Source organism: Ictidomys tridecemlineatus, chromosome 3 (genome assembly GCF_052094955.1).
Source record: "Ictidomys tridecemlineatus isolate mIctTri1 chromosome 3, mIctTri1.hap1, whole genome shotgun sequence".
Classification (NCBI taxonomy): domain Eukaryota; kingdom Metazoa; phylum Chordata; class Mammalia; order Rodentia; family Sciuridae; genus Ictidomys; species Ictidomys tridecemlineatus.
The window spans coordinates 4,920,830-4,943,973 of NC_135479.1; the positions used below are offsets into that span (position 1 = coordinate 4,920,830).

General features: G+C 52.8%; 1 protein-coding gene and 1 long non-coding RNA gene across 3 annotated transcripts; both read left to right on the forward strand.

Annotated features, from left to right (window-relative positions):
* Positions 1-10: 10 nt before the first annotated feature.
* Cygb (cytoglobin) lies at positions 11-11,486 on the forward strand. 2 transcript variants are annotated; one of them, XM_013361679.4, is made up of 4 exons: positions 11-313; positions 4,945-5,176; positions 5,522-5,685; positions 11,324-11,486. In XM_013361679.4, the coding sequence occupies exons 1-4, from the start codon at positions 171-173 to the stop codon at positions 11,367-11,369; spliced, it is 585 nt and encodes a 194-aa protein (XP_013217133.1). In that variant the 5' UTR covers positions 11-170; the 3' UTR covers positions 11,370-11,486. The 2 variants fall into 2 exon arrangements, with proteins under 2 accessions (XP_013217133.1, XP_005332657.1); XM_005332600.3 differs by lacking the exon at positions 11,324-11,486 and adding an exon at positions 7,980-9,201.
* A 1,356-nt stretch (positions 11,487-12,842) lies between these two features.
* LOC110598853 (uncharacterized) lies at positions 12,843-21,417 on the forward strand. The gene is made up of 2 exons (XR_002484749.3): positions 12,843-13,795; positions 20,834-21,417. It is a non-coding gene; the product is annotated as an uncharacterized LOC110598853 (long non-coding RNA).
* The last annotated feature ends 1,727 nt before the right edge of the window (positions 21,418-23,144 follow it).

The window sequence follows — 23,144 nt, forward strand, 5'->3', positions numbered from 1 at the left end:
CACACACACACACACACAGCGCACACAGGCACACACGCTCCCTCCCTCCGGCGCTCTACCCCTCGCTCGCCCGCCCGCCCGCCGCGCACGCAGCCGGCCCCGGCTCCCCGCGCCCCGCGCCCCGCGCCCTGCAGCCGCCGAGCGAAACCGGGCTGGGCTAGGAGCTGCTCATGGAGAAAGTGCCTGGCGAGATGGAGATTGAGCGCAGGGAGCGCAGCGAGGAGCTGTCCGAGGCGGAAAGGAAGGCGGTGCAGGCTACGTGGGCCCGGCTGTATGCCAACTGCGAGGACGTGGGGGTGGCCATCCTGGTGAGGTAGGTGTCGCCCCGGCCCGGCCGGGCCCTGGGCAGGGAGGGCGGCAGTGGCGCCGGCAGAGGCAGGCTCCACCGGGTCCGAGCTCCAGCGCCACCTCCCCAGCTGCGATGGGGGCCAGTGGGGGGCGGGCAGCGTGCAGCGCCCTGGGATGATCGAAACCGGGCTGAGCTCTTCCTGCAATTAGGAACCAGATGCAGAAGGGCACTTCAGTCCCCTTCCTCTCCCTGGCCTCAGCACTCCTGGCTCCACCGGTTTTCCTCCCCAGGGACCCCAGCCACCCAGACAACTATATGCACACACAAATGCCAGCCTCTCAAAGGGACAGCAGGGAAACTGAGGCTTAGCCAAGAGGGTTTCAGAGAGGAGAAGACCTCTCTCTGCAGCTCAGACCCTCGGAGGAACCGAACCCAGAGCTGGAGAGTAGAGGTCAGAAGGAATCCAAGACTGAGCTTCAGTTTTCTCAGCTGCTTGCTTCTTGCCCCAAGGGGAAGGACCAGCAGAGAGCTAAAGTGAGGCTCAGGTGAGTGGGAAGTCACCAGTCCCCTAGAGTGCAGCCCCTGCTGGGTTTGGTACTTAAAAATTTGAGAAGCTGCAGGAGACAGGGCCCCGCCCTGGAATCCCACAGCTAGGGAGGACATGGTGTGTCTGTGGGCTCAGGGTTCATTCATTCAGGCACCATGCCCCTGAGGGACCCCTATACTCCCAGAGTGGCACTACATTCTCACACCCATACAGGGGTGCACACACACCATTCCTTTAGAGTTGATGTCCCCAAGCTCCACAAGCTGAACACTGACCATAGCTACAGATCTAGACTCTATCCACACATGCTGGTCCCTGGGATGCAGGCAGAGAGGCCCAGACCACTCTTCTCAGCCCCCTGTCCTTGGCAGAAGAAAAGTTGTCAAATCTAGGACAGAGCACACAGCCTTGTTACATGAAGATGGGGCCAAACCTCACTCTGGAAGGAGAGCGCTAATGCATGTCCTGGCCCTGTCTCGGGCTCCTCTTCTCCCTCCTCTCTCTCCCTTCTGCCTCCCTCAAGCGGGGGACCTACCAACCTCCATATTGTATACCCTGATTCCAACTTGGAAACACATTTTGGAGGAAAAGAGCAAGAAACACTTCGGGGAAGTTGGAGATTCCTGAGGAAGGGGCTATTCCTCAGCTCCCAAGCCCAGGAGCCCAGCTGTGGTGGTGAGAAGTAAAGAGGAGGTTTGGGATCCTGAAGCCTCAGACACTCTGAGAGGAGCCACAGATTGGCATGTGCCAGCACCCACACAGCGCACAGTGGGGAGCCGAGTCGCAGATGCGCCAGACTGTATCTCAGGAGGGCTGCTCTCAGCCATGTGTTGGCACACACAGCCCTCCGGGCCGCCAACGCATCTGGATGCTCACATGGGTCACCCAGAGGAAACTAGGCAGAGCCCACAGGACTATGGAGGTTTTCTGTCCCAGGCCCTGCCATTGACCAGTGAGGGACTCCCCAGGAATGGGGAGCGGGCAGAGAAAGGAACTGAGCCCAGAGGGCTCATGTTCTGGGTCATGTGAGCCCTTAGCATGGTGATTATTTCTCTCTGTCCCTCCTCTGGGTGCCCATTCCTCACACTCAGGGGACTGGCCCAGCTGGGGGAGGTATTTATCAATATATTCAGAGCCCAGACAGATGCCCCGACTGATTGGAGAAGGCCTGAGGTGGCCGTGAGTTTTGGCTTCCTGGTGCCAGGGCCACACTCTGAGCCACCCTGTGCTGTTGACTGGAGATGGGCCTGGACAGCCAGCCATTTTCTGCCAGCTCCAAGTCCCATCAGCCTTCCTCTCCTTGTCTTCCTCCTGTTGCTGTTACCCCAGGGTCTGGCCAGTGGGGAGGAGCGGAAAGAGAGCAAGGACAAGTCCCATTCGCTTCTCAGGTTCCCGGAGCCCCTGCTCAGATCCTGCCCGTGACCATCTTCACACACACAACATGTAAATCCACAGGAGTGGCTTCAGTGAGAGCCCTGGACGCTGACCCTCTGCTCTGGCCAGCACTCTTACCTCCTCCCCTGCTGCCCATTGCCCATCTGCCCCTTGAGAAGGTGGCTGGAGGGTTGGTGATGGAGGAAGAGCTGACTTGGGGCCTGAGGCAGACACACTTCCACTCCCTGCAAGGGAAGGGACCAGAGGGAACACCCACCCTCCCTCCTGGTTGTAACGCTGACACCTTCCCCCTCACACTCCAAGGAGCCTATTTCAGGCTCTGGAAGCCCAGATGCCTCTGTAACTGAGAAACTCCCCAAGGCTGGTTGTGAGGCTTCTCCCTGGCAGCGCAGGCCAGTCTGGGAGGGTCAGGAGGAAACACGGGGTCTGGAGAGTGAAGCTGGGAATCAGGAGCAGAGTTGGCATCCCCAGACTCTCCTGGCCCAGAGCCCTGCTTCTGGGGGATTGTTGTTCCTCAAAACCACAACACAGCCCCATGTTAGGCAGGAGATTCTCTGGTCCCAGGCCAAGAGCCCCCCACCCAGCAGTGTCCCCAGGCACTCTGCAGAAGCCAGAAAAATCTAGCTCCTTCCTGGTCCCACCACCCACCTTATTGGGCAGCCTTGGGCATCGATCCCTAGCCCATCAGACAGGGATAAAAATAGTGCCAACCTCAGGAGGGAACTGCAAGAATTTGAGCCCATATAGAAAGTGCTCAATGAATGTTCCCTGTTATTTTCTCAGCAGCAAAATGGATAAAACACCTGCTTAGTTGTGGCTGTTAGATACAATATGATAGGTGAAAGAACACCAGGCAATACAAACATCATTATTTTTATTGCAGTTGTAGAAGTCCCACAGTCTGAGATGCTCACTGAAGTCCAGACTGGCTTTCCACTTTGTCCCTCATTATAGTACTTCTCCAGAAAAATCCAGTGTATTTGCAGACCCATCACCTCATTTGCCTTACCCGTGTTATCTTCGAAGAAGCAAGTGGGAGGATGGCCCACAACTTCTGCAGAGTAGGAAGTCCTGAAGTGCTCTCCCAAGGTCACGCTCAGCTTCAAGAGAGGCCCTGTGGGGCTCCACATGGACTGTGCCCTGGTCACTGTCTGAACCTCCCCCACCAAAAGCAGATGCTTGCCCTGCCTCTGATGCAGCTCTCACATTGAGACTTGACCCCTAGCCAGACAGCAAATTGGCAAATTATTAGCTCTCCCTGATCATGAAGGGGGACATACCAAGGGGACAAACACCTGAAAAAAAACATTGTCCCACTCTCTGAGGATTCGTTAAGTCATGCACCTTCTGCCCAGGTCCCAGCACGTGTCTCTCATAAAGCCCAGCCCCTGTTGGGAGAGGACCAATGTCATTGTCCCGCTGCATGTTGCAGGGCCCTGGCCCAGGGTGTGTGAGATCCAGCTTCTGCCTGACTGTGACAGTGGCAAGGAAGGTCATTTGAGTGGCACTAATGGCTGTGAGAGAAAGTGGTAGCTGTGGCCACCCTGGGAGCTCAGGGAGAGGCAGGTCAGATGTGGGCTGGGTTGAGGAGGCGATACACTCTGTGGAAAGCAGGATTGGTCACCTGAGGAATTTCTTACCCTTGTAAGTATAGCTGTTGGACTGGACAGAGATGGCTCAAGGGGAGGGGAGAATGTGGATATTTGGAGATGTGGCAGTGGGACAGTTTGTAAGAAGCCTCCGTGTCCAGTTAAGGAGTTTTGACTTTGTCTGGGAGGTAGATGGGAGCCGTTGGATGTTTCTGATCATGAGAGTGACTTAATGAAAGCACTGTGAGCACTGGGTTGGGGAAAGTAGACAATTGTAAACAAACCGGAGAGGAAAAGGGCCAGAGCTAGGATCACCTGGGATCTGCTCCAAGAAGTTTAGAGGCTTGTTGGAAAGGTAAGATCTACAGATTCATTTCAATAAATAAGTTCAGAACCATACCAGGTGGGTAAAATCAATTGCCATTTTTAATTAAATCAATTAATCAATACTGCAGGCTGAGGAGGGAGGCAGGTAACAAGAAGGGAAGAGGCTGAGTTGGGAGGAGGTCTGAGGCTCCCAGTTTCTTCTCTTCACTGCTCAGTGGCCTTGGACCTTACTTGGTTCCTAAAGAGCTCTACCTTTACCATAACAAAGGCCGGTATTTACTGAGCCCCCGTGTGCCCCACACTGTGGTGAGGACAAGCCATTACTCATTTCATCCTTAAGACAACCCATGAGACAGAACAATAATGCCCATTTTAGGGATGGTAATCTGAGGCTCAGGAAAGATGAACAACAATCTGGGTACAGAGGCTACAGCCCGGGGTCCCAGGTACTTGGGAGGTTGAGTTGGGAGGTTGAGATGGGAGGATCACTTGAATACAGGAATCGGAGGCCAGCCTGGAGGGCTCCCAGGGCAGCACAGGTGACCACTGGGCAGCCCAGCCTCGTCCCTGGGTATTAGAGTGAGACCCCATCTGAGGAAAAAAAAAAAAAAGTTGGATAACTAACCTGGATTCCAGAACCCAAGGGTTTGTCCTCTCGGCTGTAGCCAGGGCAGGCCTTGAGGAGGGTGGGGTCAGAAAGCAGTGGGGGAGCCAGGAAGGTGGGGGCTGGGAGAGGAAGCTGCGCGCGCCAGAGGGAGCCTCCCCTTGCTTCAGCACCACTTCCTCCCACCTGCCAGGTTCTTCGTGAACTTTCCCTCCGCCAAGCAGTACTTCAGCCAGTTCAAACACATGGAGGAGCCCCTGGAAATGGAGCGGAGCCCCCAGCTGCGGAAGCACGCCTGCAGGGTCATGGGGGCCCTCAACACTGTGGTGGAGAACCTACACGACCCCGACAAGGTGTCCTCTGTGCTGGCCCTCGTGGGCAAAGCCCATGCCCTGAAGCACAAGGTGGAGCCCGTGTACTTCAAGGTACGCCCTGGACGGTGCTGCCCCCAGCAACCTGCTCTGCTCCAGAGCTCTCAGGCCCACGCACCATGGCCACCTGCAGCCCGCAGGCTCTGGGAGAGCTCCCAGGGCAGCAGAGGTGACCACTGGGCAGCCCAGCCTCGTCCCTTGTGACCTGGAGAGCAGAGTCTAGCAGCAGGATGGGCCACGGGGCAGTCCTGGTCTTGAGAGTGTCCGGCTTCTACAGCGAGCAGGCCCTGGGGTTAGGAACGATCCCGATCCCCGATCCCGTGGCCAAGTTGGGACAGGAGGGTCGTGCGGGAGGCAAGGCATCAGATGTTCACTCCCCCTTCCTCCCTTTGCCCCCAGATCCTCTCTGGGGTCATTCTGGAGGTCATCGCTGAGGAGTTTGCCAATGACTTCCCACCTGAGACGCAGAGAGCCTGGGCCAAGCTGCGTGGCCTCATCTACAGCCACGTGACCGCTGCCTACAAGGAAGTGGGCTGGGTACAGCAGGTCCCCAACGCCACCACGTGAGGAGGGGGTGAGGGTGGGCTGGGCAGCCTCCCTGCTGTGTCCTCTCCAGTTTTCTAGGTCTTCCATCTCTCCTGTGGCCTGGGGCTGACCATGGGGCAGGAACCCTTTGGGCAGGCCAGCTCATTTAAGAGCAGGCACAGTAGAAAAGGGTCACAGGACAGGGCCCCTCTGACCGTGGGTTGGCTCCTACCCAACACCTACCCTGCCCAGAGGCGTGAGCCTAGTAAACTTTCCTTGGGCAGAGCTGTCCTCTTCCCTAGAGCAAGGGAGCCTTGGAGCACCCAAGGCCCAGAAAGTCCCCAGTGAGGTTTGGCTTCTCAGGCTCAGAGGCAGCCCCGCCAGCTCTGGCCACTTCCTCCCTGGGTACCAGTCACATGCTTTTTCATCCAACACTGACCAAGGCTCCCATCCACCCTCTGCCTCAACAGGGGTCAGAGCCAGGAGGATCACGAGGACGGGTGTGCACACACACATGCCTGGGGCCCATGTGGGACCTACATGGGTGTCGCCTGCATGCTACCCGGGGATGTTTACGTCCAGGCTGACCCTGAGGCTAGCTCCCAGTCCTGGGCTCTAGGAGAGTGGCCGGCCCCATGTGACGGCTGGGAACACTCTGGCCTCCCTGGGCCTCTGAGGGGCGGCTGACTCTGGGAGCTGAATGGAAGGGCGGACACAGGGCTCAAGTAGGAAGGAGAAAGAGGAGCAGAGGCGGGAATGGGAAGCAGGGGTCAGCCAGCGGCTCAGGACACGCGTTGTAGAGAAACATTCCCAGCAGTTTCCCATGGAAAAGCCAGCGTCCCCTCCCCAACTCTGTGCGGCCCCCAAGCCTGCCGGACCTCTTGCTCACAGTCCTCCTGGCCCAGCTCCACAAGGGACGTCCCCTGAGGGCAGTGGGGGAGGCCAGGCCTGCTGCCCTTCCTGCCGCTGACCAACAGCTTGTGTGGCTCCCCTCCCCCGTGTCGGCAGCACCCCAGGAGAAGGGAACTCTCAGGAACTGTCGGCTTCTCCAGGCCAACTCCAGATGTGCACAGCTGGACCCTGGCCTGCCCAGACCCCAGGCAGCAGGAGACTTCTACCTGCCAGAGCAGGGCATGAGCAGAGCTGGGGAGCTGGGGTTCCCCCCTTCTCCTCCCTCCCCTCCCAATGTAACCCTGAGGAGCCAGGGAGGAGCCAGTGGGAAGGCAGTCACGGAGGGGCTCACCCTCCCTCCCACTGTGTCCCCAGGCAGGCTCTGCCGCCCAGGATGAGTTTGTTTACAGCCAGGAGACAAGACTTCCTGCTTTTCCAGAAAATCGCTTTTTTACAGGGGCCTGGAGGAACCGCAGAGCTGGCAGTTGAGCCCCAGTGAATCAAAAACACAGGGCCTGCGCCCTACTTCCCCTGCCCATTTGGGCCCCAGGGACTCGGACCTCGCCAAACCCCAAACATTAAGAAACTATCGCAGTTGCCTCATCTGCCCGTCTCTGCTCCCTGTGGACTGAGTGGAGATGGGCTGTACTTGGGACTGGCCAGGGCCCAGCCGCCTCCCACCTGGGATGAGGAACCCACAGTCAGATTCCCCTCATCTGTCACATCACAGGATTGTTCCCGCATCCCTTTACAGCCTCTACCCCTGCCCCAGTCTCCTGGGTGCATGGGTGTGGGCCCCCAAGGAGACATGTTATCCTGGTCCCCAGCCCACAGGCCCAACCTACTGCCAGGTCCTGCTGGGGTGGAGTTAGAGCTGACTTCTAGAAGGCCCCTGTCCAACTTCTCTTATCAGGGCAGCAGTGGTGGGCCAGACGCCACTGTTTATTGAACTGTCTCTGCTTCAGGGTGTGTGTGCCTCTGTGTGGGCGGAGGGGCGGTGGGGGGTGTGGCAGTCGGAGACCGCAGGGACTGCAGTACAGGGAACAGGGCTGGCTGGCTGGGGAGGCCGAGGCAGGCCAGACAGAGGGCACCCTGTCGCAGAATGAGCAGAGGAAGAGCTCCTGGTGCTTTGCAGTTTACAAAACACTGTTTTACACAGTCAGTGTCACCCAATTCCCATACAGGCAGGCAAGGCAGGCATTCACATTTTAGGGGAAAAGATCTGGGTTGCTCTTGGGGCACCCGACATGCCCAAGGTCACCCAGCAGGATCATGGCAGAAGGGGAACTAAGACTCGGGTCTGAAGATGGCTTTCTACTGCACTGTGCCAGGTCTGTCAGCAGGAAGTACCATGCCTTGCCACCTCCAGCCACCCCCAGGTTCCCTGTCTCCCTCCCTGACCCTGATAACCTATTACCTCCGTCTCCTATCTCATCCACAGCCCACCCACCACACTGCCCTCTTCGGGGCCGTAGGACCCCTCCCAGCTCCCCCCTCCCTGGCAGCACCTTGAGCAGAAGGCCGAGTTCTGAAGACGCTCCTTGACCCTCCATTTCTGGTGCCAAGGAAGCTGGAGGAACCCCCGACTGTCTTCCCGAAGGAGGCCTCCACCGTGGCCGCAGTCCCCCGAGCTGCCGGGAGGCAGCGCTGGCTGCCTGGATGCTGACTCCAGCGCAGCGGCAGGCGGGGACCCCTCCGCCTTGCAGATCGGGGCCCACTCTTCTTAGCTTTTCTACTCACTGTTAAAGAGGGACCTAGCTGAGCGGCTGGCGGGAAGCAGGGACAGGTTTGAGTCACTCGAGAATGAAGCAGCCCTGTTTGGTTCTGCCGACCAGCATGCGGGTCTCCACCTCACCATCTAGAGTACTGCGCACACACGTCTACCGTATACACAGATATATTCTCTCCAGTCTCTATATAAATATATATACATATAGACACACCTACATATCTATCATGTTACCTGCGGGCCCAGAAACCTCGGTCCTACCCACCGGTGGGTGGGACCAGAAGGGTCCTGGTGGCACAGGCCTCTGGGCAGACGGCAGCATGCCCTGGCCCTGGTATCCCACAGCAGATCAGAGAATGGGGCCTGGATGGGTAGGGGTGGGGGGGGCCCAGCTTGGTGGCAAAGCCCAGCCCACTCTGACCAGCTCCCCACATTCTTGCTTCCCACTTCCAGGCAAAAAGGACCTGGCTCCCTCCCTCTCCTCCACAGAGGGTCAGTTCACTGATGTGCCCTGGAACCGGCTGGGGCAAGGGCAGACCCAGGGGCCCAGACAGGATGACAGCTAGGGGTGGGGCCTCAGTGAAGAGACCTGGCGTGCCAGCCCCACCTGCCGGCCGCCGAGCCAGCCCTGGGAATCCAGGCTGCTGGGCAGCAGGACGGGCACCTCAGGCTCTGAGGGCTGAGGGCCCTGCCCCTCCCTGCCCCGCTCCTGGCTGCCAGTCGGTCCACCCCCGCTCTGTGTCAGCCTTGCTGGGGCCCCCCACGTGTGTCCCTTAGTCTCGTGTATCATCCTGAAGGATGGTCTGCTGCCGTGGCTACTGTGCCTGTGTCCCCCCTTGTGCGGTCATCCTGTAACTGCCTGTCCTCCTTTTGTAGTTTCTGATGTTTGTAACCAGACCCAGCTGTGGCATTAAACAGACCCGCTCTTCCTGTATCCGCGTTTGCTCATCTGCCCCGCCTCCTGCCTGCCTCTGTCTCCCTCCCTAGTTCTAGGTCCAGGAGCGGGGGCACCCTGACCTGTGCCTCAGCCTCGGCTGCCTGTGTGACCCTCTCTAAGTTGGGCCTTAAGACTGCTGTGGGCCCCTCGCCTGTTTCACCAGGAACATGGGTTGGGGGGACTAGGCTTTGTGGGAACCAGGAGGGTGTCTGTCCTGATCAAAAAGTCAGGGGCTTTTAAGATTTTGTTCTGGAAATCTCCTCCTGGCAAGGGTGGGATGACCGAGGGGAAGTCATGGGAGAGATGTCCAGCAGAAGGGCCCTGTTAGTCTGAGCGCTCCAGGGATAGAGGCAAGGATTGACCCTGACCTTCTAGGCCAAACCCAGCTCCACACAGAGAGCTGAGTGCAGGGCTGGATTGCCCTGGGTGTCTGAGAAAGGAAGCCTGCTGGGATCAGCCGGAACCCCCTTTCCTGAGCTCTCAGCTCCAGACCCTTCCCAAGCCCTGCTGCACCAGGCCTGCCCAGCCCCCACTCCCCAAAGGAGGCAACAGCCAGCAGCATCAACTCCCCCAGGAGGGAGGAGGAGGTCACCACACTGGGAGGGGGAGCAGGAGAAGCAGGAAACAGCCTCTGCCCCTTGGGAGGGCTTGGGCCTGTCTGGGAGGACTCAGCTGACACACAGGAAAAATCTTGTCTCCCAGACCATGAACTTGAACACGGGCTGCGCCTTCATCTCCCGGGCCTGGCACAGTGGAGTACTCCACGGAAATCCAAAGAATAAATAAATATTACTCTTAGAAAGCAAGACGAGTACATGGGCCAAGAGTGAGCTATGTGAGCTGAAAGAGGGTGCAGGGTGGCCGGAGGAGGACAGGCCAAGCCAGGCCTTTCCAGAAGGCAGCAGGCAAGATGAGGCATGGCTCCAGGTTCAGACCCAGTCTCTCAGTGCTGTGTGATGTGAGAAAATCCCTCAACCTTTCTGAGCCACAGTCACCTCTAATCTAAAAGAGGAGGGAACAAGTAGGCTGCCTTGTGAAGCAGGGACCAGGAGGAAAAGGATGTATACGATGCTTCACACAGGCTGGGGACAAGGGATTTGTCCTGGACACTGATGTCCACCCAACTGGAACCCTAGAACCGAGGGAGGTGGGCAGCTGGACTGGGCCCTGACAGGAATCCTGAAAGAGCAGGGGCAGAGACCAAAGGGAGGAAGGAGGTGGACGGACCAGGGCGACACCAAGAGGCTAAGGGCCCAGAAGAGAGGTAGAAGCAGCCCTCGAGACCTTCCAACTCCCCGGCCTCGTGGCCACTGGGGTGCTCACCCAAGCCAGAGCCGAGCCTTTGGTGGCCATGCAACCCCAGGGGAGGAGGCATTTGAAATGGGAGTGGGGTGGCCCCTCCCCATTTCACCTCACTTCACTTCAGTTGGCTTGAGAAAAGTGAAGAGGCTTCTAAAGCTGTTGAAACTGGGATCATCCTGGAATGTGGCCCTAGAGAAAGAATATCCCTCTCTCTATCCGCCAAGAGAACCCTGGCCCTCTCCCCAGACCAGGGATAGTTGTCCAAGGGCTGCAGTTTAGGGGCCTGGGCAGTGCCTGGGGTGTCATTCCGTGCTCTACCCTCAGAGCTGCAGCCCAAGAACTGAGCAACTGTATCAGCTCCCCCTAGTGGGCGGCCCCATGGGGCGTCAGAAATGGGGGTGCAAGGAGGCTGCAGAGGCCCCAGCGGCACAACTCCATGGTGACCCCTTCTGGCCACAGAGGGAACTTCACCTAGGAAGCGATTTGCAAGCTTCCCAATCTGGGAGTCCCACTTTGTTCACCTCAAAGGAGCCACAGCCCTCTAGGAGCCTGGGACAAAAGGAAAAGTGCCCAGCCTAAGCACGTGGGTGGGAACATACTTCCACAGTTTGAACCAAGTGGAAAAAATTAACACTCGAATTTTTGGGGTTTTTTTGGACCAGAGGCTGAACCCAGGGGTGCTTAGCTGTTGCGCCTCATCCCCAGCCACATCCCCAGCCCTATTTATTTTTTATTTTGAGACAGGGTCTCATTAAGTTGCTTAGGGCCTCACTAAGTTGCTGAGGCTGGCTTTGAACTTGCGATCCTCCTTCCTCAGCCTCCTGAGCCACTGGAATGACAGGTGTAAGGAGGTGCATACCTGAAATCCCAGCTACTCAAGAGTCCGAGGCAGGGAGACTGAGCTCAGGAGCGCAGGACCAGCCTGGGCAGCACAGAGACTCCACCTCAAAACAACAATAAAAGCCTATCTTTGTTTAAAATTTTGACTTTTTCTTCCTCATTGATGTTTTTGTTCTAATATCGATTTTTTAAAATAGCATAAGCAGATATTGTTTTTCTGGATTACCATCCCCCTTAAATGTTGGGTCCCATTTCCCGGCCCGTCTCAGTGTGTTGTTTGAGGGAGCCTGGCTGAAGAGCTCCCCTTTTTTACCTCAAGCAGGCCTCCCCTCTACCCACAGGTACTCACTAGACCCCTTTGGTAAGAGAATTTATTTCAGCAAGGTAAGACGCCCGGCTTTGGCACTTCCTTAGGGCCAGAGACACTGAGTCGGGAGTTTCGGCAGCCGGAAGAGAGGTCTCCCCAGGCTCTCAAAGTGAGGAAGGCTGTCCTCAAGGACAGTCTTGGAAAAAGGGAATCAGATTTCTGGGGATTGGGGAAAAACCACATGATCCAACCTTTCTGGAAAGAGGAAACCGAACAGCTGCCCAGGAAAATGAACAGGACTGGGAGAGTGGAGCTCTGGGCCTGGGCTGCCCGCCACGTAACCTGAAGTCTCTGGGTCTCCACTCCCCTCAGGTGGGCTCCTGGACTTCCCTTTTGAGAAACCAGCTGTCAGTCTCCACAGCAGAAAGGTGCTGTTCCATAGACCTTTCTTGTCATCTGTGGGTGGACCAAATCCAGCTCCAGCCATGTGCTGCACAACCTGGCTACTGCTACGGTCCCAGCACCAAGGGCTCACCTGGCAAAGGACAGGGACACCATCCCAGATGGCTTCCTGTTGGTTTCTTTTCTTTTCTTTTGTTGTATTGGGGATTGAACTCAGGGTCACTCGGTCACTGAGCCACATCCCCAGCCTTATTTATTTGTTTATTTATTTATTTATTTATTTTGAGAGAGAGAGAGAGAGAGAATTTTTTAATATTTATTTTTTAGTTTTCAGTGGACACAACATCTTTGTTTGTATGTGGTGCTGGGGATTGAACCCGGGCCGCACGCATGCCACTACCGTACGCATGCGCTACCGCTTGAGCCACATCCCCAGCCCCTTATTTTGTATTTTGTTTAGAGACAGGGTCTCACAGAGTTGTTTAGCGCCTCACTTTTGCTGAGGCTGGCTTTGAACTTGCAATTCTCTTGTCTCAGCCTCCCGAGACGCTGGGATTATAGGCGTGCACCACTGCACCCAGCTTCCCGTTGGTTTTAACTCCTGGGTCACAGGTGTTTTCTGTCCCCTGGCCCACAGCATCCAGCCATCAGGCCCCGTGGCCCCCTCGCATGCCTGACGGTCTGCCCTTCCTGTCGTGGCCCTTGCTATTTCAGGCTTCACCCAGGTGTATCCTCCTTACCTTCTGCCACGCAGCTGCCAGCTGCATCTGACGCTGTTCCTGTTCAAGAGTCTCCAGTGGCTCTAACACCGTCAGAGCACCTCAGCCACTGAAGCCCCACAGCCTGGCACCAGCCTGCTTCCCTGGCCTGAGCTGGCAGAGCCAACTCGGCCATTCTGCTTCACACGTTGGACTTCACCCAGCTGTGGGTCCTTCTCACTCACCTCCCCCAGCAGGAAAACCATCAGGACGGGGAGAGTGGAGGTCTGGGCCTCGGCTGCCCCCACATGACCTGAAGTCTCTCCACCCATGGCAGTGGTGCCTGTCCTTGCCAGAACCTTCCCTGACCACCCTCCTGGGAGGGCCCCTCCTTTGGTGCTGTGAGTACCTCCCTGTGAGCACTGCAGTGTCCCTGCCTGTGTGGCCTTTACCCCTTGGGGAGGTCTGAGAGGAGGTCAGTCCGGCGTGATCCACTGTGGATGGGACTTGGGGGGAGGGAAGCAGGACAGCTGGGGATGGCTCCAGGTTTGGGGATGTGGTACACAGAGTCACCCTTGTCTGAGGGGGGCACCCCGTGGGCGGGAGTTCTGCCCCGTGCACAGGAAACATGGGGCGTCCGGGAGGCAGAGGGCCACTCCAGCTGGACGCATGGCGGAGTTGTCAGGGCTGGGATTCAAATCTGGGATCGATGAGGTCACCGAGGAGAGAGTGTGGGAAGAGAAGAGGGCCTGGCCCTGAGGTCGGGTAAAGGGAGGGACAGTAAGGGAGGAGGAGGGGGCAGGAAGCTGGCCCTGGCCAGTTGGTGATGCTGCTGAGGGATCCAGAGCCTCAGGACAGATGGCAGGGCAGTGCCTGGGGACCTGATGAGGACCCGGGCAGCTGGAAGGCAGGGAAGGCCTCCTGGGAGGGGGTGGAGACGGGGGCCAGGCCGGGACAGAAGTGCAGGAGCTCACAGTCAGGAGAGGAGGCTCCAGCCTGCACGGGCTGACCCCTGACGACAGAGGGAGAGACAGAGGCAATGGTGAGTGGGGGGCCTCAGGGGGACCCTCAAGACAGAACAGGCGGCGTCTTCATTCCTCTGGAGAGCTGGAGGCTGGTGGCTGAGGAACCGTAAAACTCCTTTCTCGCGGTTTGGGAGAGGGGAAGTCTAGGCTCAGTGTCTGGAGGGCCTGCTTCCTCGCTCATAGATGGCACCTTCCCACTGTGTCCTCAAGGAGTGGAAGGGGAGGGGAGGGGTCTCTCTGGCGTCTTTTGTAAGGACACCGATCCCATGCACAGGGGCCCCATCTCCTGACGCCAGGACCTTGGGGGTTAGATGCAGCATGTGGACTTGGGTGGGATGAGCATTCAGCCATAGCAGGGCGTGCCTGGGAAGGGGGAGCTGGGCTCTGTCCAGGCTGGAGGGCCCACGGGAGGCCTGGCTAATGCTCCTCAGTGACGTGTGCGTCCAGCTCACTTCCTGAGCCGCTGCAGATGCGGGCTGGCCAGGGAATTTGAGGAGAAAACAAATTCACTATGGAAAGCAGCAGACCATCTAGGTCACTGCTGATGGCCACCAGGAGGCGTGCCACGAATTGGAGGCAGGAACTGCCAATACTGGGACACTTACCTCCTGGGCAGCAGCGAGTTTCTGAGGGTCAGGAACACCCTGAAGAGCTGAGCCTCACAAGTTGAGGGAATGAATGGGTCGCGTGGACGGGATGAGGGCTCCCAGCCCAAGCACAGGGAGCCCGTCTGAGTCACCATCTCCTTGTCTGTCTTATGGGATGGAACCCAGGGCCTCAGACACGCTAGGCAAGCGGCTCTGTCCTGAGCTACCCTACTCTCAGGGAAAATAGACCCAAATCCCAACCAGGGACTGGAGGAACCCATCCACCCAGCTCTGCCGCCCCCTTTCCTCCCAGGGAAGAGGAGCAGAGTGGTGGGTGGAGGGGAGATGCTCTCCAGGGTGTGTGTGTGTGTGTGTGTGTGGAGGGTCCTTGACCTTGTTCAAGTCCAGAGACAGGACATTCATTGTTCATTGTTAAAAGGAAAAATTGGGCTGGGGATATAGCTCAGTTAGTACAGTGTTTTCCTCGCATAGGCCCTGGGTTCAACCCCTAGCACCACAAAAAAAAAAAAAGAATCTGGGAATGTTCTTCTGTGGCGGAGCCTGGTGGAGCCCCAGCTGTCCCTGTGAAGTTACAATCTAGTTATATGCAACAACTAACTTTTTTTCTTTTCTTTTTTTCTACTCAAGTGCAGTGGTGCGCACCTGTAATCCCAGCGACTCAGAAGGCTGGGGGAGGATTGCAAGTTCAAGACCAGCCTGGGCCACTTAATTATTTCAAAATAAAATAGGACTGGAGGTGGAGCTCTTGCTGAGTATCCATGAGGGCCTGGGTTTCAGCACCCCACACGTGCTTGTCTTTCCACTTCCTTTTCTACACAATGTATATGCGCGCATGCGCGCACACACACACACACACACACACACACACACACACACACACACACACACACACACACACACACACACCATCTCTCTCTTTTTTAAATGGACCATTTTTCAAGCATAGGTTTTATCTTCAAATCCGCGTTGGAGAGCTTTCCTTGTCAGAGGGTGCAGGTTTGACACATTTTCTCCCGCCTGCACCCTGCTGTGTTGCCTAGGCTGGGCCTGACCCCTGGGCTCAAGAACACTCCTGCTCAGCCCCCTGAGTAGCTGGGACTTCAGGTACCTGGCTCACCACATTCTTCAATACCTGGTAATTGGGTACTCTGCCCCATGCACATGAGTGTTTTTATTTAAACTGTCCCTGTCCATAGACATTTACATTCCCGAGGTTTCCCTCTTAAGAATGTGGCAGTGGGGCTGGGGCTGGGGCTCAGCGGTAGACCGCTCGCCTAGCTCGCATGAGGCTCTGGGTTCGATTCTCAGATAAATGTCCATTGAAAACTAGAAACCAGGGCTGGGGATGTGGCTCAAGCGGTAGCGGGCTCGCCTGGCATGCGTGCAGCCTGGGTTCAATCCTCAGCACCACATACCAACAAAGATGTTGTGTCCGCCGAGAACTAAAAAATAAATATTAAAGAAAAAAAAAGCAGAGTTGGGGTTGTGGCTAGTGGCCAAGCCCTCACCCAGCACGTGTGAGTGATTGGGTTTGATTCTTAATGAACAAAATAAAGGCCCATGAATGTCTAAAAAAATATTTTAAAAAGAAAAAGAACTACCAAAGAGTGGTATAGCTGGGTCATAGGGTGGTTCTATGCCTAGTCTTTTGAGAAACCTCCATATTGATTTCCATAGTAGTTGTGGTAATATACAATCCCACCAACAGTGTGAAAGTGCTCCTTTTTCTCCACATCTTCTCCGGCATTTATTATTATTTGTGTTCTTGATGCCATTCTGACTGGTATGAGAGTAGTTTTGATTTGTATATCCCTAATTGCTAATGATGTTGAATATTTTTTTCATATATTTGTTGTCCATTTGTGTTTCTTCTTTTGAAAAGTACTGGTTTAATTTATTTACCCATTTATTAATTGTGTTATTTGATTAGCTGTTACAATTTTTTTGGGGGGGGTGGTGATGCTGGGGATTGAACCCAGGGCCTGGTGCATGCTAGATAAGCATTCTACCAATTGAGCTATATCCCCAGCCCTCAAATTTTTGATTTCTTTACATATTCTGGATATTAATCCTCTGTCAAAAGAGTAGCTAGCTGGGGCTGGGGATGTGGCTCAAGCGGTAGCGCGCTCGCCTGGCATGCGTGCGGCCCGGGTTCGATCCTCAGCACCACATACCAACAAAGATGTTGTGTCCGCCGAGAACTAAAAAAAAAATAAATATTAAAAAAAAATTCTCTCTCTCCCTCCTCTCTCACTCTCTCTTTAAAAAAAAAAAAGAGTAGCTAGCAAAGATTTCTCTCTCATTCTGTAGGGTTTTTTTTTTTCCACATTCCTACTTGTTTCCTTTGCTGTGCAGAAACTTTTTACTTTGATACCATCCCATTTGTTAGCTCTTGGCATTATTTTCTGAGTCCTAATGAGAAGGACATTTCCTATGTCTCTATGCTGGAGTGTTGACCCTCTGTTTTCTTCTAAGAGTTGTATAGTTTCTGGCCTAATTCCTAGGTCTTCAATCCATTTTGTAAAATATGTTTTAAATTTAAAAAATTTTGAAGATCGTATTGGTAAGCAAAACATCCAGGTAGAAATAAATGTCTCATCATTTCAAAAAAAAAAAAAAAAAAAAAGAACGTGGCAATGAGCATTTTTGTATCCCTAAGTCCTACACAGTCCCCAAGTGAATTGTGTAGCTGAAATGCAAGGAAATTTTTAGTTTTGAAGAAACTGCCCAGGTGCCTTGAAGACCACCTTCGCTGCTCACTCTCACCATAGGGCAGGAGAGTGTCTCCCCATGTCCTCAGTGGCACAGAATATTACCCTCTGTTTAATTTTTACTGATTATTTAGTGTGCTGGGCATGGTGGTGCATGCCTATAACCCCAGCGGCTTGGGAGGTGAGGCAAAACTTTGCAAGTTCAAAGCCAGCCTCAGCAAAAGCAAGGTGCTAAGCAACTCAGTGAGACTCTGTCTCTAAATAAAATACAAAATAGGGCTGGGGATGTGGCTCAAGCGGTAGCGCGCTCGCCTAGCATGCGTGCGGCCCGGGTTCAATCCTCACCACCACATATGAACAAAGAAGTTGTGTCCGCCGAAAACTAAAAAATAAATATTAAAATTCTCTCTCTCTCTCTCTTTTAAAAAATTAAAAATAAATAAAAAATAGGGCTGGGGAGTGTGGTTGAGTGTCCCTGAATTCAATCCCTGGTAACAACAACAACAATAACAAAGCATACAGTGTAAAAATATGACATTATAGGTTTTTAAAACAATTAAGGAGCCAGGCTCAATGGCATATGCATATGATCCCAGCAGCTTGGGAGGCTGAGGAAGGAGAATTCCAAGTTCAAAGCCAGCCTCAGCAACTTAGTGAGGCCCTGTCATAAAATAAAATACAAAAAGGGCTAGCATGTGGCTCAGTGATTGAGTGCCCCTGGGCTCAATCGTTGGTACCAAAAACAAACAATAATTAAGGGACTTTTAGTACCATTTTGGATTTAAAAAATACATATGAAGCACTTATGATCTCCATGGTTTCCCTTCTGTTAACATCTTGCAGTAGGTCACTTTATCTGTCACCATTTGTGACACGAGATTCATGGCTCATCATTAACCTCAAGCTCAGCTTGTGTTAGAGTTCATTGTCTATCGTAGCTGTCTCTGGCTTTGCTTTGTTTTGCTGTGGTGCTAGGAATGGAACCCAGGGGTGCTCTACCAATGAGCCACATCCACAGCCCTTTTTATTTTATTTTTATCCTGAGATGGGGCCTTCCTACATTGCTGAGGCTGGCCTCAAATTTGTGATCCTCTTGCCTCTACCTCCCGATTAGCTGAGATTACAAGTATGTGCCACCACACTTGGCTCCTTCTTTGGTTTTTTTTTTTTCCCTCTATGGGTTTAGATAAATGCTGAATATCATGTATCTGTTGCGACAGGACTATATACAGTAGTTTCACAGTCCCCAAAATGCCCAACATTCCATCTATTCATCCGTCCCCCTTCTCCCCTCTCCAGACCCTGGCAAACATGATTGTTTTTTTACTGTCTGCATAATCTTGCCTTTTCCAGGATGTCCCATAGTTGGAATCATATGGAATTTAGCCTGGAAAGACTGTCTTTTTCCACTAGTAATATTTATTTAAATTTTCTCCATGTCTTTTGATGCCTTGAAAACTCCTTTCTCTTTATTGCTAAAAAATATTTCATTGTCCAGATAAACCACATTCTCCTATTAAAGGCTTATCACAATTTTTAATAATTTTAATGTATCTTTTAAAAGATGCAATTATTTTTCTATAGGGTTCAAGTAACATGTTCACAGTTATTCAAATAAATAGCATCCCTTTCAACATTTGTGAAAATGTGTTGCTGGGATCCACGGCTGGGTCCACTTGCTTGTTTAGTCTGGGTCTTTTTGGTCTTATTCCTCTATCCCTGGGATCTCCAGTAAACTGGAGGCTAGAACTCAAGTCTGAGTCCATTCAAACAGCATTGGCCAGAAGTCAGCAAAAGGGAAGCCGTGTGCCTCCTACTACCACCCAGCAGGGGACACAAAGGACCTCGTGTTCCACCATGAGAAATACTATGGTTGACCCCTGGAACAGGCTGATGACAGCCTGATCCTCCCACACAGACCCAGAAAGGCATCTTTGTGGCTTTGCTTTGTCGTCAAATAAACGTCTACTTCCCGATCCATGTGATGACGTCCAAGCATATGACACTCCTCGCCTGACTCTGTGATGCAAATGACAGTTTTCTATGCTCACTACTCCTCCTACAGGTACAGACTGGTGCTGCAGGCAGATGATAAGGTGACCCCACTGATTCCCACCTCCTGGAATCCAGGCCTGTATCACTTAGCTAAGAGTATTGCCACCGTGTAATGTCATGTGTAGCTAAAAAAAAAAAAAAAAAAAAAAAGAGAGTACTGCCACCAAATGCCACAAACCCCGTGACTTAAGCCACAGAAATTCCTGGCCTCAGTCTGGAGGCCAGGGGAGGGCTCTGTTTCTGGTTGTTCCTCAGCTGTGGCAGCAGAACCCCCATCTTCACTTGGTGGCCTTCCTGTGGGCATCTGTCTCTGCCTCCAAATTTTCCCAAGGAAAATTGGATCAGGGGCCACCCTACTCCAGGATGACTTCTCCTTAACTGATGACATCTGCAAAAACCCTATTTCCAAACAAAACCTCACTTGCTGTTCAGGGGTTAGGGCTTCAGCCTATGAATTTGGGGAACACAACTCAACCCACACACCAACCTAGTGATTTTTCTTCTAGTGAGTTAAGTTGACAAAATGTAACATGAGCCATCTTAAACAAATAATCCAGGGATGTGTGGCAGACTCACAGTGGGGCACAACACTGGGACACTGAGAGTCTAATCCAGGGCCTCATGCATGCTCGGCGAGGGCACTACCACTGCACACTACATCCCCAGCCTGATAAGTTAACATTTCATTTGAAAATAAATGATATTTATAAATGATATTAGGTAGAAAGTAGAAAACACCATAAGTCAAACGGGACCACAGAAGAAAGGAAAAGAGATTACAAATGTAAGAACTCATGTGTAGAATCAGCAAAATTACTCAGTTTGTATTTAGTAGCTTGTACATTGCAATGTGTACTGTTCTTATCAGCCAGGTTTGGTGGCACACACCTGTAATCCCAGCAGCTCAGGAATCTGAGGTGACAGATTGCAAGTTTCAGGTCAACCTTGGCAACTTAATGAGATCCTCAGCAACTTCGAGAAACATTATTTCAAAATAAAAAATGAAAAGATCTGGGGATGTGGCTCAGTGGTTAAGTGCCCCTGGGTTCAATCCCTAGTACTGAAACACACACACACACACACACACACATGCACATACTCACGGAACAATGAAACACTACACAAAACCAACTCAACTGGTTTTATTTCACCTTATTTATTTATTTATTTATTCTTTTTTGGTACTGCAGATGGAACCCAGGGGCCCCATGCGTGGTAGGTAAACATTCCACCCCTGAACTATATCTCCAGCCCTTTTTCAAATTTAATTTAATTTTTTTTGGTACTGGGGATTGAACCCGGAGGTACATTGCAACTGAATTACATCTCCAGTCCTTTGAAAAAAAATTCTTTTTTGAGACAGGGTCTTGCCAAATTGCTCAGGGTCTCGCTAAGTTGCACAGGCTGGCCTTGGACTTAGGATCCTCCTGCCTCAGCCTCCTGGTAGCTGGAATCACAGGTGCATCCTGCTGGACCGGTTTCACCTGTTGATTCTACAACATTCTAGAGAAGCAGTGGCTTCCTGAACCCACCCACTTTGGACGCAGCTGGAATCCTACTGGAGTCCCACGTGACGTGGGTCTACCAGACTACTGCGCTCCTGGGCCACCTCGAAGGCTTTCCGAGGACGGGTGACCAGGAGTGTGGGGGACATTATGGCATATATCTCCTTTGTTCACAGTGTCCTGCTGGATGACATTCACAAAACACGAGTTCAAAGAGGAAACTAAATTCAAGACAGAGAACGAAAGGCAGAGAATGGAACCAGCACAGAGCCCTTCTGAGCACAGGCCCTGGCCACTGCCCAGGTGACACACCCACAAAGCAGGGCCTGTCTCTGGAAAAGAGCTGGTGGGAAACTGAATTCTGCCATCATGTCTGTGAGCCTGGGGTGGACTGTCCCCAGCTGAGCCTTGAGATGATCACAGGCTCAGGCAACACTTCTGTCACAGCCCATGAGAGACCCTGAGCCACAGGACCCCCAGAGATAGTCATCAATTCTCAAAGGATGACATCGATTTAATAAACGCCTAATATGTACAATCGCTACGTGTCAATTAGAAATAAAAAAACAAATGAGAACGACATTGAAAATGTGAATAAAATTAAAATCCAGCTTTAAAAATGCCTCAGTGGGGGGCTGGGGATGTGGCTCAAGCGGTAGCGCGCTCGCCTGGCATGCGTGCGGCCCGGGTTCGATCCTCAGCACCACATACCAACAAAGATGTTGTGTCCGCCAATAACTAAAAAATAAAATATTAAAAATTCTCTCTCTGTCTCTCTCGCTCTCTCTTTAAAAAAAAAATGCCTCAGTGGTCCCAGTGGCTCCAGAGGCTGAGGTAGAAGGATCAAGAGTTCAAAGCCAGCCTCAGCAATAGCAAGGCGCTAAGCAACTCAGTGAAACCCTGTGCCGTAATACAAAATTGGGCTGGGGATGTGGTATGACGATTGAGTGCCCCTGAGTTTAATCCCTAGCATCAAAAAAATAAAAAATAAAAAATAAATAAAAGCCTCAGGGGGTCCCAAGAATTCCTTTGGAGTTCTCCAGTTTGAGTTTCTCAGGAATGCTTATATGAACTGTCATCAGTTCAAGGTATCTCAGCCACCCAACATCAATTTTCTTTTTGATGTGCAAATTGTTACAAGTTGGCCAGTGGAGCTCCTTCCAGCAAATTCCTGTGTCCTTGTGGCCTGACCCCATTAATCTTTGAAAGCTTCCTTGCTTTTTGCTACAAGCTTGCTGTCCCAAGCTCCCCTTGTGTGTCCTACCCCAGCCCTGGAGTGCCAGTTCCTGCAGGGACATCTGCTCTTTCCACTCGGAGATTTAGATTTGGATGCAAGGGGTCATCACAGTTCTTTTTTTTTTTTTTTTTTTTTTTTTTTAAAGAGAGTGAGAGAGGAGAGAGAAGAGAGGGAGAGAGAGAATTTTTAATATTTATTTTTTAGTTCTCGGTGGACACAACATCTTTGTTGGTATGTGGTGCTGAGGATCGAACCCGGGCCGCACGCATGCCAGGTGAGCGCGCTACCGCTTGGGCCACATCCCCAGCCCCGGTCATCACAGTTCTAACTAGCATTTCTCTCATGACTAGGGAGGCTAGGCATCTTCTCATATGTTCATTGACCTTTTTATCCTTTCTAGAAATTTCTACTAGATTACTTTGTAATTTTTTCTTCAGCCCCTCCTAGCCCCCGCCTCCCCAAATAGCTGGGATTAAAGGCATGCACCAGTGCATTCTGCTTACTTTGTAATTGTTAAATGGTGGAGCCTATTTTTAATTTCTGGATTGGTCCTTGATCAGTTACTACTCTCTCACCCTTGATTAGCAGTGCTTTTTGTTTGCTTGTTTTAAACTGGGGTTTGAGCCCAAGGGTACTCTACCACAGAGGTACAGCCTCGGGTTGCCCTGTTTGTTTGTTTATTTATTTATAGGGAGGATTCTGTTAGGTTGGGCTCAAATTTATAATCCGCCTGCCTCAGCCTCCTGAGTTACTGGGATTATAGTCTGTGCCCATGCCCAGCTTGCTTGGCTTTTAACTTGCTTTACCATGCCTTTTGTGGCATAGAAGTTTGAAGTTTTCACATTGTCATATCTATCGATTTTCATTTATTTTATTTTTGAACCAGGAATTGAGCCCAGGGGTGCTTACCCACTGAGCATAACCCCAGGCCCCCACCACCTTTTTTTTTTTTTTTTTGGTGCTGGGTATTGAACCCATGGCCTTGTGCATGGATTCAAAGCACTCTACCAACTGAGCTATATCCCCAGCCCCCCAGCCCTTTTAAAATTTTATTTAGAGACAGGGTCTCGCTGAGTTGCTTAGGGCCTTGCTCAGTAGCTGAGGCTAGTCTCAAACTTGTGATCCTCCTACTTCAGCCTCCCAAGCCGCTGGGATTACAGGCACGCTCCACCATGCCTGATACATCTGTCAATCTTTTGCTTTGTGGTTTCCGGATGGCATGTCCTTCTGGGAAGGCCTGGCCACTCCAA

What these genes read in the sequence shown, in the direction of transcription:
- Cygb (XM_013361679.4), top strand. Translation starts at nt 171, where the DNA reads ATGGAGAAAGTGCCTGGCGAGATGGAGATTGAGCGCAGGGAGCGCAGC. An exon ending in TGGAGCCCGTGTACTTCAAG is followed by an intron (nt 5,177 to 5,521) that starts GTACGCCCTGGA and finishes CTTTGCCCCCAG; the next exon opens with ATCCTCTCTGGGGTCATTCT. An exon ending in CAGGTCCCCAACGCCACCAC is followed by an intron (nt 5,686 to 11,323) that starts GTGAGGAGGGGG and finishes CTCCTTCCTCAG; the next exon opens with CCTCCTGAGCCACTGGAATG.